The sequence below is a fragment of the Sinocyclocheilus anshuiensis genome, unplaced genomic scaffold (genome assembly GCF_001515605.1).
Source record: "Sinocyclocheilus anshuiensis isolate Anshui unplaced genomic scaffold, SAMN03320099.WGS_v1.1 scaffold122, whole genome shotgun sequence".
In the NCBI taxonomy this organism is placed as follows: Eukaryota; Metazoa; Chordata; class Actinopteri; order Cypriniformes; family Cyprinidae; genus Sinocyclocheilus; species Sinocyclocheilus anshuiensis.
In genome coordinates this window covers 524,431-538,710 of record NW_015544153.1, presented here as the reverse complement: position 1 = coordinate 538,710, position 14,280 = coordinate 524,431, and the positions used below count along the sequence as shown (strand labels likewise).

The following is a 14,280-nucleotide window of genomic DNA, read 5'->3' as shown; positions in this document are numbered from 1 at the left end:
AAAAAAATTAACTTAAATGATTTTAGCAAATGGCTGCAATATAACAAAGAGTGAAAAATTTAAGGGGGTCTGAATACTTTCCGTACCCACTGTATATATATATATTGGGGGGGTTGATATTAAGAAGAATATTTGCTCTAACACTTCATTATAAAATTATCTGTCTGTCTGTCTGTCTATCTTTCATTTAGAAGTTAAAATTTGAAAATTTAAAACCAAATAATTGCAAAACAATGAAACCAACATGCTGAGGAAGTTTTCATGGCCAAATTCAAATAAGTTTGTTATCTCAAATAAGTCCAGTAAGATCTCCTCTTTAAGATGTCTCAGAGAAATATTTCTAACAATTAAAACAAATCTCTAAGAACAACAAATAGAAAATAATCTAGAATAAAATAACTATCCCAAACCACTTAACACACAACAAACACCCATGTTGCGTTCAAATTCAAAAATAAAAACAATATAATTAGTCGATAGTGAATGATTCGGTGATCTTTCAGCACAGACTGAACTGCATAAATAATTACAAAGCTAAATATCTATGTTTTACAGATATTGACCCAAAGATGACAAAAAAAAACAAACAAACAAATAAACTACCATGTTCTGAAATAAAATGTTAACAGTTACTCAATTAATCTAGAATAGAAATCTCATATACAAAACAGAGCTGTGGATGTTACACACGCACTGATAATAATTTGCACTAACAAGACCCTACAAGCATCAGACACTCAAGTGAACACTTTTTTGATCTCTGTGAACCCAAACCTAAAAACAAAACCTTTTATACCAGACCATGGCACGAGTCTGGCTTATCTTAAGCCTAACAGATCATTATTGGAAATAACTTGAGGATCAATCACCTAATTAGGTCACAAGATTGTACAATGGGCTAATGACATATGATATGCAATCAGCATATACCATTCTCTGGTGTTGGAGGTGTTGACCAGTTTACTTGGTGCTTAGTGTTGCTCACAAAACACATATTATAATATAAACCTCATCATATAAAAATATGAATGTCAGTGCATCAGATTACTAAGCATCAAACCAAATGGCAAAACACTACCATTTGGCCATGAGCAGCACTCCTCTCTCTCGTGACCCCCAGCAGTCAAAGGTGATCAGAAGAGCGAGCGACTGATCGACCTTGATAATGAACAAGACTTTAAGCTGTTTCACTGCACATGCTCAAATCTTTAAATCACTCCATAAACACAGTGAGAGCCGCCCCCCTTCCCGGCCACCCGGACATTGTGCGAGATATTGATCCTGCCGCAGTTTTTAATACCTGGGTCCGGGACTTTGACATGAGCTGGCTGGGGCCCAGGGTAAACACATGGGCCTGGGGTGAGCGGGATACAATAGACCTCCCCTCTATGCCTCTTTGTGTCATTTTGTTGTCCGAGAAAACAGCTGCTGAAGAAAGAGTTCTTAGTCAGGCACCTGCTAGAAAAGGTCTCATATATAGACATACAAAATAACTGGAGGATGATGGTGAAGTGGAACAGACAGGTTAGGATAAAAGATCAGAGAATATTCTCAAAGAAAGACTTGACATCCGTGTGTGTTTAGAATTTAGTTGGACATGTTCACCTGCCCATTTGCTGCTGAAATACACATGGTGACACACACACACACACACACATACATATAATATATATATATATTATATGTATGTGTGTGTGTGTGTGTGTGTTCAAAAGTTTGGGGTCAGTAAGATATGTTTATTTATTTATGTATTTATTTATATATTTGTGCAAGAAAGGTCTCTTATGATTTCAGCAGCCATTACTCCAGTCTTTAGTCCTTCGAAAATCATTCTAATATGCTGATTTGCTGCTCAAGAAACATTTTTTATGATTATCAACATGAATAGAAAGTTCAAAAGCATTTATTAACAGAATTTTTGAAACAGAAATAGAACTTGATAAATAAAAGTCTTCAGTTGTGTTCAATTTGAAGCATCCTTGCTAAATAAAATAATTTCTTTAAGAAATCTTATACTGACACCAAACATTTATACAGTAGTGTATATGTATATACTTTTTAAAATATGCAATATTTTATATATAATAAAAATAAATATATATGAATGCTAAGGTGGGTATAAAATTTTTGTATAAATATGTGTGAGTTGTGTTTTATTTATAGCTTTTTTAGAAAAACTAAACGGCTACAAAAACAGTTTAAATACAACTTATTTACAGCTCGTGGCATTAATGTCATTTAATAACATTACAAATCACTGTACAGCCATCTTGATCTTTTGTTTTGACAAATATCGAAAGTTATGTGTTTTTAGTAGCAGTAATGTGTTTAAAAGTGGCAGGCCAACATGCATGATGTGACATTTAGTATGTCAGTTTACAATATACTGCATTTAATAGCTTAAACTTAATACAAATGGAAGTAAATTAAAAAGTAAATCAAAGTTAAAAAAAAAAATTTTCATATTGTCCTGCCAGCTCATGATTTGTGTGAACAAATCACCAACACATTTGAATGTGTAAACAAATTGTACTAATTGGAGTACAGATAATAATACTGAGTCTGGTTTACAAGGCATTGGGTCATGAAAATGTCAGAATGATCTAGTTTTACTCATTCGGAGCTAGACAAGACAGCATCTTTGATTATATGGATTGCTATACATTATTACTAGAGGAAGTGACATCAAATCTGTGCTGAAAAACATGATTTCAAGTAACTTCGAGTGCAACACATAGACCTTCCAAGAGCCACATCACCTAAAGTGAACATTAAAACACCCTCACAATTGATGATCTGGGGGACTAGGGTCTTTGAAAACATAAACGTACAGCTGAAAAAAAATAGAGAATACTTTAACTCAACAAAAGGTCAATTACCCTCACCTCAATCTATGTCCACTTGTGAAAATATTGGCCAAAACTAGGTCAGTTTTAGCATGGTGGGAATTAAGATTGCTTGTTTGATAGGGCACTAGAGCTCTGGTTGCTAGGAGCCATGGTGGTCTAGGCTTTGCAATCTATCACATTATCCCTCCTGTCAGTCCATCTCTTTCTTCCCCCCTCATTCAAACTGCAGCATTTACTCTGATGCAGTTTATCCGACCCAAGTGACGCACTGCCCATTATGAAGAGCTTCAGTGACTCTTCCTCTATGACACTCTGTTCATCGATAATCATTCCAGGTCATAACATAGTGTGAGAGAACTGGCAGGGTCAGGGGTCATCTCTTCACCTTGGCATCCTCTTTGATCTTCCAGATCATGAGTTCCATGCAGGCCCGGGCATCTTCACTGGAGTCATGCCCTCCAACTGTAAAGAGACAGGAAACGAGACATGAAACACAAAGACAGTCCAGAGCATGTTATTTAGAGCCTCTATGTGTCACATGCTATTATGTGGGTTTGATAATATACTATTATTATAATAATTATTATAAAACATTCCTTCAACAGCTAGGTAAGAAGGTGAAGCAAAAAAATTAACTTAAATGATTTTAGCAAATGGCTGCAATATAACAAAGAGTGAAAAATTTAAGGGGGTCTGAATACTTTCCGTACCCACTGTACTTTTGCAAGCTTAGAATATTTAGGTATTTTATTAAGCTGCTGTTTGAACCAGCCTTTGTATCACAAGCACACGTGAAATTCCTAAAAATACTATCTAGGCAGGCAACACACTATGTTTTGGATTATTATAAAGATAGTACAAATAGTGTTTGTGTGAACCTTGAGAGCAAACAGGTCACTCTCAAGACTGTGTCCAATTAGAATGGACTCTGCACTGAACATGCTCAACAGCACGGCCTGCACATCTCTCAGGGTGATGGTGGTGTTCTCCAGATCATCCTGTGTCACACCTGAAAACCTGGACGTATGAGAAACGGGTGTAATTGAAACTAGAACAACTGAAAGGCAAATGAATGGCAGATCTCTTAACACAAATCCTACCGTGTGTTATAATCCACCACTTTGCTGCCAGGTTTGATAAATGTGTCATAAATAACCTTGAGGTCAGAGTTAATGACGGTCACTCTGGTCAGCTCCAAACCTTGTTTTGTGTAGCACTATAAATCAAGTATTGAGATGAAAAGAATTTAATTGAGCTGCTTGTAGTATCTTTAATATCACCTTTATAGAAACAATATAGACTTTAGTCCGCATCCTGTTTTCTTCATGAGGCTTTTTACATCCACCTAGTGTGGGAGTATTTGAATAACTGTTATTCTCACCATCTCACAGTCCAAGGCGTAGACACCTCCATTTCCATCTACTGGCAATGGTTTGCTAAAAGTCTTCACAAAACCATCCAAGGACTCTTTACGCCCATCTTGTACATGTTGCTGAAGGAAAAGGGAACAGTAAAAGCAGGTATTCTAATCTTTCAGAGACACATTACTGAACATGTTTTTTAGTAGGCTATAATACTTACTCTAAACACCTTATTAAAAGCTTTGCCTCCATCAACCAGCGGATTCAACTAGCAAAAGACTTCTGAACCTAAAAGACACCCCCTTAAGGCAGTGTGTACAAACTGTTTTATCTTCTGTACCCTCACAGAAATATGCCTGTTATCAGCAAAAACATAAATACGTATGTAAATTGAAGTCTATTTATTTTGGAATTTATTTATCGCCATATCAAAGGATATATATATGGCATGAAAATAAATTATAAATCATAAATAAAAGAAATAAAAACTACACATTATTAACACAATTACACAATATTTTATTAGATGAGTGTGAGAGGAGTTGTTTTATTATTGCAGATTTGCAATGATTTCGGCATTTCAGCGTTTGCAGTTTTGAGAAATATAAAATCTGTGTTTTTATGCAACTACATTTACTTGATATTATCTATAATACATAATTCATTATATGTTAACATAGCAAATCTGAAATCTTATTTTAGGTTCAGATTTAGGAGAACGTCTTATTTTAGATTTAGGAAATGATTGTGGGAGATCCAATTTTTGCAGATCCACAATGATACCTACTTTAGACACTTCACATCCAGGAGAACCAACTGCACCAGAGCAGCAGTTGTAAAGTGTCTCCCAACCTCCTGGAACTATGTAAGACACAAAACATGTCAGCTGAACATGTCACTGAAATGACATGTACTGTCGCAGTTGTACTGTCTCATCCTGTCTCACACGTACACATACCAACCTCTGTTTCTGCGTAATCTTCCCCAGTGGTGACTGCACTCCTCCTTACGCACACAGCTGCCGTTAGCATTTATCTTGTACTCGGCGCCACATCGACAACAGATTTTGAAAAAAGCTGAGGAAGAGATACAGGACACTTAATCCAAATCAAAAGTACAAAAGTTATGGTAAGGGAAGATATTTTCAAATGTAATACAATATCATCTATCACAAATGTTTCAAGTAATGTAACTTATGTTCAAAGAGTACATGAAAAACAAACTGCATTGGTGATAAAAATTTGAGCGTAGTGCCACCTAGTGGTATGGCTCTTTGTTATAAGGTTGATGTGAAGAAGCAGCATCAAGAAATTGGTCTAAGACCATAAAAATAAAACTTACGGTCATTGTTTTTCTTCTCTGGGAGGTTATGGACGACAGCATGCCCCGACACCTCGGGGTGAGGTCTGGGGTAGCCGTGCTCCTGCAGCTGTTCTTCAGTCATTGCATACTTTTTCAGTTTTTTGTAGAGAATGGCTCCTGAAAACCAGGATGATGCAAAAACACCTGGTGAGCCTTTGGAAATACCCCAATAATATCATGCAGACTGTACAATGCTATAAAAATAATCTAGACATGGGTGAGTGAGATCAGAACAGAAAGTGGTTAGAGTGTGGTAATTAAAAATAGTTTTCATCCATTGAAATAAAGCTGAAATAAAATATAAATATTAGCTGAAACCTAAACGAAAATTTGAAATGTTGCTTTGGAAACTAACCGAAATAAAATAACTTCAAGTACTCAAATTATAACTAAACATGAAATAAAAATAAAGATAACTAGAAATTAAATGTAATGAAATTGTTAATAAATAATATAATATATTAATAATACTAGAATAACACTGAAGTGGTAGTGAGGTACCTTTAAGGTCTACATCCTGCTGTTTGCCAGAGCGGTTGATTGTGTAGCTGGTTGTGGCAGCAAGCCGTCCACCAAGTACTCCTTCATGGGACTGACACTTTGTATTCACTGATACAGCCGGGCTCTCTGAGAAATAAACAGCACCAATCATGTTGATAAAATAAATCCATAAAAAATACCAGATATATTATTTACAGTTAAACAACAGAAATTAATTACATTACACAAAAGAAATGTCATTTATTTAAAAAATAAAGTATTTTATATATATATATTTTTTTTTTTTAAGTGCTAACAACAAACAGCACTTAAGCATTATGAACTACACAAATCTGCTTATTCTGCATTATTATTAAGCCACTAATAAAATGTTAAATCTTATTATTTTATTTACATCAATAACATTTGTTAGTTTTATATTTTTCAAAATCCTAAAGCTTTGCTTATTTCCGGGTATAAATGAGATTTTGAATTTCAGATTTTCAATATGGTATATGGTATATGGACTTTTGGATCCCACTGTATGCTCTCTTTCATTATCGACATCAGTGTAAAACACAGAACATAAGAGTTGGTGGCAGATTATTGACAAAACTACTGTTATTCCTTTGAGAAAGGCTCTTTAGTGTAGGTTTAGTGTACCCTCAGTCACTTTACATGAACATCTGCTAATTAACAAATAAATACAAAGAAGAAATGACAGTATAACAGGAGTATTAATCTGCTTGTGTGTGTTAGACGCACTGATGGCAGGGTACGTAGGTGTGCTCTTGCTGCGAAGTTTCTTCAGTGTGTTCACAGCTACATTCAGGTAGATGTTCTTACTGCTGCTCCTGTCATACACCACCTTCTCTTCTTCCAGAGCCTGAGAGCGAAGAAGACACCCACAATATACACATCAACAATATATAAAGTACTTGAGATTAAAAGGGTTGCTCACCCGAAAATGAAAAAAGAATGTTGGCAACCATGCTGGTTGCTGGTAGCCATTGACTTCCATAGTATGAAAAAAATACTGTGGAATCCAAAGACTCCAGTCAACTGTATGGTCACCAACATTCTTCAAAATATCTTCTTTTGTGTTCAACAAAAGAAAGAAACTCATACACGTTCAGAACAGCATGAGGGTGAGAAAATGATGACAGAATTTTCATTTTTGGATAAACTATCCCTTTAACTAAAATGGAATTATGGAGGTTTGATGACATACCATCTGAAAAGCTTCCTGTTCAGAGGAACAAAACTTCAGGCACTCATCAATGAAGATGTTTAGGTAACGCTGGCGGACATTAGTGGGCACCTTGGCCCCAAATTCTGTAGGAATGACAGGACGCTTCATGGCAGAGCTCTGTTATGGGCAAAAAAGAGAGAAAGTTAATTGAGGACATGCAAATAGACCGTTATATGTCTGTTACAGGGTGACGTCACCTTCATGGTGGGGGTGTGAGCCACTCTTTTCTGCACTGTAGTGAATGTGGTCTTTGACAGGATGCCCACCGATGTATGAACTTTGAGTGAAAGCTGATCTGCCGCCACTCTGGTGGGTGACAACACCCGACTGCTGGCATCAGCTAGTCCTACAAAAAAAATAACACTCAAAGATAAATGTGTTTTTAACTCCTAATACTTAATCCTGCTGGAACTGAATGTAGGACCCCTCATACCAGGCTTTAAGGAGGGCAAGGAGGCATTTGGCCGGTGCGCAACCCGTCGTTTCTCTCCAGAGAGCCCCTGTTTTGGGTTGGTTGATGCAGATGCAGCTTTTACTGCAGCAGCCAGCTGTGCCGCCTGCTGCTGGGCTTTCTGCATGCGTTGGTAACAGATCTCCTGCGCTGTCATCCTCCGCTGCAGCATTGGCACAGCGTTCAGCGTCGTCTCTGACTGAATGAAGAGAATTATTAAAGCAATTATTAAACAGATGTTCTACTGCAATTTCTGAACACAGGTACGGATTCTATACTAATAGTATAGTATATGTTTTGAACCTTATTTAGGTGAACTTGCATTTTTCCTCCTGACTTTTTATTCTAATTGGAATCTTGATTATTTTAAGCACTTTAAAAAAAAGTGTTGTAAAAGTAGTGACACTTCCTTGTCTGCATTTTTCAGTACAACAGCTCAGCTATTTTCAAAACGGAGAAGCTCATTCCAGTAATGACCTACTTTTTCAGTAACAGCCATTTTTTTCCACATCATATTAATACTGGTAATTCACATTATGGCCTTTTAATGTTTGTTGGTAGTATTTTGTGTAAAATGATTTAGAAAATGATTTTCTAATGCTCTTTAAGTTTTTGTGCCAGATAAATAATAACAATAATATGTAATAATATGTAACATAAATACAATATCATGTAATACATATAGGAAAACTACATATATAGATATATACATATAAATATAGGAAAGCATACTATATAGAAAAGGAAAACTACAATATAAAATATATAAGTTAGTAAGTTTTTTTAAATGTTTTTGAAAGTCTCTTATGCTTACCAAGGCTGCATTTATTTGCTCAAAAATACAAAAAAGTAATAATGTGATAAAAAGTAATATTGTGAAATATTAATAAAAAAAAATTTTTTTTAACTTTTTTTTTGTTGCAAAATATTTTAAAATGTAATTTATTTAAAATGTTAAAATGTAATTTATTTAAAAAATCATTCTAATTTGCTGATTTGGTGCTTAAGAAACATTTCCTATTACAATTAATGTTAAAAGGTTGTGCTCCTTAACATTATACATGTCTTTACTGTCTCTGTGACCAATTTAATGAGCCCTTGCTGAATAAAAGTATTAATTTCTTTTTACACCAAACTTTTGAACAGTATTAATATATATCTCAGTGGATAAATTGCTACAGATTCTGTCTTGACTTGCTTATGGTCTAACTGTTGCACACCAAATACAGCTAATATGCAAATATGCAAATATGAAGTGCAGGGAACCAACAACAGAGAGACATGTCAGAACAAGCATTCCAACACTAACCTTTCCTTGAGATTTAAAATGTGACACCCTCTTCTTCTGGCCAGGAAAGAGAGTAGTTAAAGTGCTTTCTGTTTCTTCCTCCTCCCCCTCCTCCAGTTCCGTTGAAGGCTAAAAACACACATGAAAGTGAAACTGAAATTTCAGTTGCAACAGAAAACCCAGAAAATCCACCAACAGAAAAAAAATTGCATAGCATCCTCAAAACCCCATAAAGGCATTTTAGAGCAACCAAAATGACTGAAGTGATTATCAAATCTAGAGAAATAAATAAAAACTCTGTGTGGTACCTGCTTAGCTTGTCTCCCTTTGTCTTCCGTCTTCACCTCTTTGGATTCGTTAAATATCCGCAGACACTCCTCCATCGGGTCCGAGTCATACTCCATCTCATCCTGCAGACAGGAGTAGTCCACTGCTTCACCACCATCATCATCATCATCATCATCCACTTCAAAATTATCTTCCGATGATGATGCATCTTCAGAAGTTTTCCTTTTATTATTCATGATACTTCCCCGTTTAAAAGCAGAGGCCGACTTCCTCACTATCCTCTCGTCTTCCTCATCATCCTCTTCAGCACTCTCAGCACCGAACAAGTCTATGTGGCTCAGATTCCTCTGTTTGGTCTCACTTGCCTTTTTGTGATCAAGGACTAAGCTCTTTTTTTTGCTTTTATCTTTAGTGCTGTTGCTGCTGCTCCCATGGCTGCTTTTCTTTTTGCCCTTCTCCTTTGTGCTGCTCTCAAGTTTTCCGTTCATCTGGTCTTTGAATTTGGACAGCACTTTATCGGTTTTCACAGGCTTGTCCATTTTGGGCTTCTTGATGTTGCCACTCCCTCTATCTTTTTCCTTGTGGCTATGTTCACTCTTTATCTTAACCATCTTCTTGTTCTTTTCATCAGTACTTTTTGACTCAGATCCGTCTTTCCGCACCTTTTCCTTGGACTTACTGATTCTGTCCTCATTCTTACTTTGGTTCTTGTCTTTTTTACTTGAATTCTTCGACGTCTTGTCGGCACTTGAACTTTCCTGCCTTTCTTTTTGACTTTTCTTACTGGATTCCTTCTCTTTTTTCAGTTTATCAGATTTTATATTTTTCGACTGACTCACAGGCGTCTTTTTGTCTATCTTTTTGTTTGTCCTGTCCACATCATCCGATCCGCTCTGTGAGAAAACCTCATCAGTTTTAGACACCCGATTTACTTGCTGTCCCATCGCACCTGACTCTCGTTCCTTTTTCAAGCTGATGTTGATCCCCTTGCGCTGCATTCGACTAATGGATGTTGGACGATACTCTGTCCCAGAACTTTCCTCATCGGATTCAGAGAAACTTGCAGTGTACTTCGGGACATCTGCTTTAGGAGACCATGACCTTGGTTTCTTTGCCGTTGGAACATATTCCTCATCTTCCCCTTGTTTTTCAGGGTAAACCCTCTTTCTCCCCTCTCCCTCTGAACACAAGGTCTTTTGTTCTTTAACAGCCAGCTTAGCCGAATAATTCGAGAGAGGGTCATACTCCATGTCCGTGGTTGGTTTGGAATTATCCAGAGTGTATTTACACTTTACACGGGACGGTGGCGGAGGTAACACCTTTTTAATGCTTGTTTTGGAGACAGCAGTGGGCACATATTCCAGTGCATTGGTACTGCTGTTGTCTGAGTCTAAAGTGTATTTGCTGGAGCGAGGGGACGGGGTGTATTCACTCGCTTGGCCCATTTTATAGCTCCCAGGATCATAGCCCTGATGGGATGATGCAGTGGGTTTTGGTCTCTTAACAGAGTTTGTGGTCGGCTCATATTCCTGATCGCCGATCTGAGAAAGCTTCTTCTTGTCCCTTTCCATCTCATTGCGAACAGCCTCAATGGCCTGATTGACCAACTCCAGCTCCACAGTACCCAGGTCCACATCCTGTCCCGCCAACAGGCTCGATGGTGGCTCCACATTATAATGTTCACCTGGTCTTACAACCTCTGGACTGAATGGATCATATCCTTGATCTGTAAACAAGTCACAAAAATCAAACACAGAATCAAAACAATATATAATGCATCCTATATATACACACATATGCAGTTAATTGCAGAAATAATTTCATAAAACAAAAACAAACATTTCCCAGTTACTACCTATTCTTGAGGCATCAAAGGTTTTTCCGACAACAGTAAAAGCTATAGAAACGGTTTATTTTTAATACATAAATTGGACTGTCTGACATATGACAGCACTATTCTGGAGTTGTTTTGTGTCTTTTGTGCATTTAAATGTACATGAACCCGAAGCGTACTTGAACAAAAGGAAAACATGACGCCATAAAAACATTTTAATTCACCGTTTGGACTCGCAGAAAGCGCTTTAGTCTTTTTGATGTCGTATATCCCAGAGGAGGCTCGTCTTTGTTTGCTGTGTCTGAAGTGACAGTAGGGTCTGCTGCACCCATCTGCACCGGCTTTTCCACTATTATTCTCAGAATAAAACGGACAGTTAATCCCACGGAAAAACCCCGTAGACCTCAACATCGCGGTTCATAACCAGTGTCACTTTGTATGCCTTTTAACTGGTATGTTTTTGCCACTGCATGCGTGGTTATTTGCATATCCGTATGTTGCCACTTTCTTACGAACAACAACAGACTTCCTAAGACGCCATATTTTATGAGCGACAGACGAGCCCAAGGCCCCCAGCGCACGTCGCGCTCTCTACGTAATATAGTTGACCGAATCATCCGCCTGTAAGAATTAGCGTGCTATCTGCGCCGCGCTTGTGCAATCGAGCAGCTGCTTTATTTTAAAGTAGTTTATCTTAAAACATGTTAATACGTTGCTCTAGGCTGTATTTGCAAGCATTTGGCATCTTTTTTTTTATTTTTTTAAATAAACTATTTGAGTTTTTGTGATTTAAGCTGAAGGTTTATAAACGTGGCGGAGTATCAATGCGACTTTATAGGTCAAGAGAGTGTAAAGGAGTGCACACATTGAGAAGTATTCATAACAACTGACACGACACATAACATGCTTTATTTTAGAAATCGAAAATGGCATTCAGTTTATTCATCCCTGGTGGAGCTTCTGGCTGCAGCAAGCTGGGCGAGGGAAAAGGGAACTGGTGTATTTTGTAAGCAAAGTAATAGATCCCCTAGAGTGGATAATAGTAATTACTCCAAATGACAACTGCATGATCCAGAAGCCTTACAAATGGCCGACTGTAAGTTTACAACTCGATTGACAAATACTCAGCGTTGTCTTTCTTCCACATACACAGAAGAACGAAAATGTTCTTCTGTATACTTTTGAGTATACAAAATTCACAGAACTTCTACATACTTTGAGACGTTAAACTGGTTGGCAAGTTGCAACATGACCAGCCATTTAAAAGCAACCAGACAAAGCCAGGGGACCATCCAAGGCCAATAAACCTTAGCCTGGTCAAAGTAGGTTTTTTTTTTTCAGCAGGGTAATAGGTGTGTGTGTGCGTGTGTGGGGGGGGGTTGTGTTACAAAGTTTACAAATTACAGTTGTTAGCAATTTAAGTGAAACCCTCACCTTATACATACAAATACACATGTGCAAGTGAGCCCAGTAACAAAAGCAATTTGTCCAGTGTGACCATAAACACCCCTCATTCAGACACTAGCAAACACAGAAATGAAACTCTAAACCTACTTACAATGCTTTTGATCTGACTTTTATAAAGGTGCACACACCTGAATGCAATCTCAACTTTTAATTAGCAGGACATCTTAGCCTATTAGAAACAGGGTGTAATTTCAATTCAGTTGAAATCCTGATTTATCATTGGCAAATTATACAAATTTTAAAACACATCTTAAGTAACAGGTTAAAGGGATAGTTCACCCAAACATGAAAATTTGATGTTTATCTGCTTACCCCCAGGGCATCCAAGATGTTTGTTACCATTGCCATGCATTATACGACTGATAAACTGCAACGGCTGGACTTAAAAATCATAATTTGTGTTCTACTGAAGAAACAAAGTCACCTACATCTTGGATGCCCTGGGGGTAAGCAGATAAACATCAAATTTTAATTTTTGGGTGAACTATCCCTTTAATTACCACTAAACAGTCTCCAGTATCCAATGAGAGAGCATTGGTCATCAGCGAAAGAAAGTGCTCACTGCTCATCTAACACTAGAGGGAGGCATACCATAGCAAGAATTATGAAGAGGTATGAACCTGTTATCAAAGTGCAAAACATGAGAGCCTGAATTTGGGTTATTTTTATAATAATAATAATAATTCCACATCAAACATTTAACCTAAAATCTTGATATAGAAAATTATTTTATTTCAGTTATTTTTCAAATATCCATTCTAGTACTTTTATAAATATGCTATAAGTTCTGCTAATATCAATAATGTTAATATATACAAGCAAAATTATAATGGCCCTCAATTTATGCACGCTCACACTTGTGAATCTGAGGACACAGCAGTGTGATCCAGTTTCATGTTCATGTTTCATGACAGTTCATGTCCAACCCACACTTTTACAGTGGGCTGCTACGCTGCTTAGATCTTCATGGCAGCCGTGGGCTGGCTAACTTTTACAGTGTTTGCACTAGACTCTGTAATGTAGTCGGCCCTGGAAAGTTCAAGTGAAAAATCAGCACTTCTCTAGTGCAGCTCTAGCCTGTTGACTTAGTAAGGTGATGCGCCATGTGACTCATGCTCAGGTGACAGCGACATGTGTGATTATGTCAACAGGATCAGTCACTTTGAGAACCTGTTCTAAGAGATTGATCTTTATTAGAAGGGTCATGTTTGCAGTATCAGCATGTGATATGAGGCTCGTGATTCTGTGTGAACACAGGCAGAGGTTGAGATTGATAAAGTTCAACTTTACAGAAACACTGAAGACAAAACAAGAACACTGTTCAAAGCATTTTATTGCGTTTTTGTTGGTTTGGTTTCTACAAAACGATACAAAATTCTGTCACAACAGTCATAAATTTAGCTTTGTGTGAACTGCAGTCAGCCACATTGTACAGTAAAGTGCTTTTTATTAAATCAATACCGGTTGCCCTAAATGTGACCCCATTTCAGATTTCCCCCCCAATTATTATTTTGGAAAAAGTTTGGAATTTGGAAATGGACAAACAGTGCTCTTAATAAGTGTTGCTGACAACACCCCCAAAACAATAGCCTTCGGACTAAAGGGTCACATTAGAGAGAGATATATATTATATTATATTATATATTTA

At 37.1% G+C, this 14,280-nt stretch overlaps 1 protein-coding gene and 1 long non-coding RNA gene across 2 annotated transcripts; both read right to left on the bottom strand.

Annotated features, from left to right (window-relative positions):
- Positions 1-528: 528 nt before the first annotated feature.
- On the bottom strand, positions 529-14,274 carry LOC107695258 (uncharacterized). Its single transcript, XR_001634977.1, has 3 exons — positions 13,949-14,274; positions 12,069-12,071; positions 529-542 (listed from the first exon to the last, which is right to left on the bottom strand). It is a non-coding gene; the product is annotated as an uncharacterized LOC107695258 (long non-coding RNA).
- Positions 3,576-11,694, bottom strand: LOC107695255 (RNA exonuclease 1 homolog). The gene is made up of 14 exons (XM_016495069.1): positions 11,390-11,694; positions 9,352-11,057; positions 9,065-9,172; positions 7,738-7,954; positions 7,502-7,650; positions 7,284-7,421; positions 6,818-6,938; positions 6,074-6,199; positions 5,552-5,689; positions 5,173-5,286; positions 4,998-5,071; positions 4,231-4,341; positions 3,950-4,065; positions 3,576-3,866 (listed from the first exon to the last, which is right to left on the bottom strand). Exons 1-14 carry the CDS (start codon positions 11,574-11,576, stop codon positions 3,659-3,661), a joined length of 3,513 nt encoding a protein of 1,170 aa, XP_016350555.1. The 5' UTR covers positions 11,577-11,694; the 3' UTR covers positions 3,576-3,658.
- Positions 14,275-14,280: the final 6 nt, after the last annotated feature.

Bases quoted from the DNA above. Each gene is read 5' to 3' on its own strand.
- LOC107695255 (XM_016495069.1), bottom strand. From the start codon at position 11,576: ATGTTGAGGTCTACGGGGTTTTTCCGTGGGATTAACTGTCCGTTTTAT. The intron at 11,058-11,389 runs GTGAATTAAAAT...ACTTGTTTACAG, and splicing joins GCTTTCTGCGAGTCCAAACG to ATCAAGGATATGATCCATTC. The intron at 3,867-3,949 runs GTAGGATTTGTG...TCATACGTCCAG, and splicing joins GTGGTGGATTATAACACACG to GTTTTCAGGTGTGACACAGG.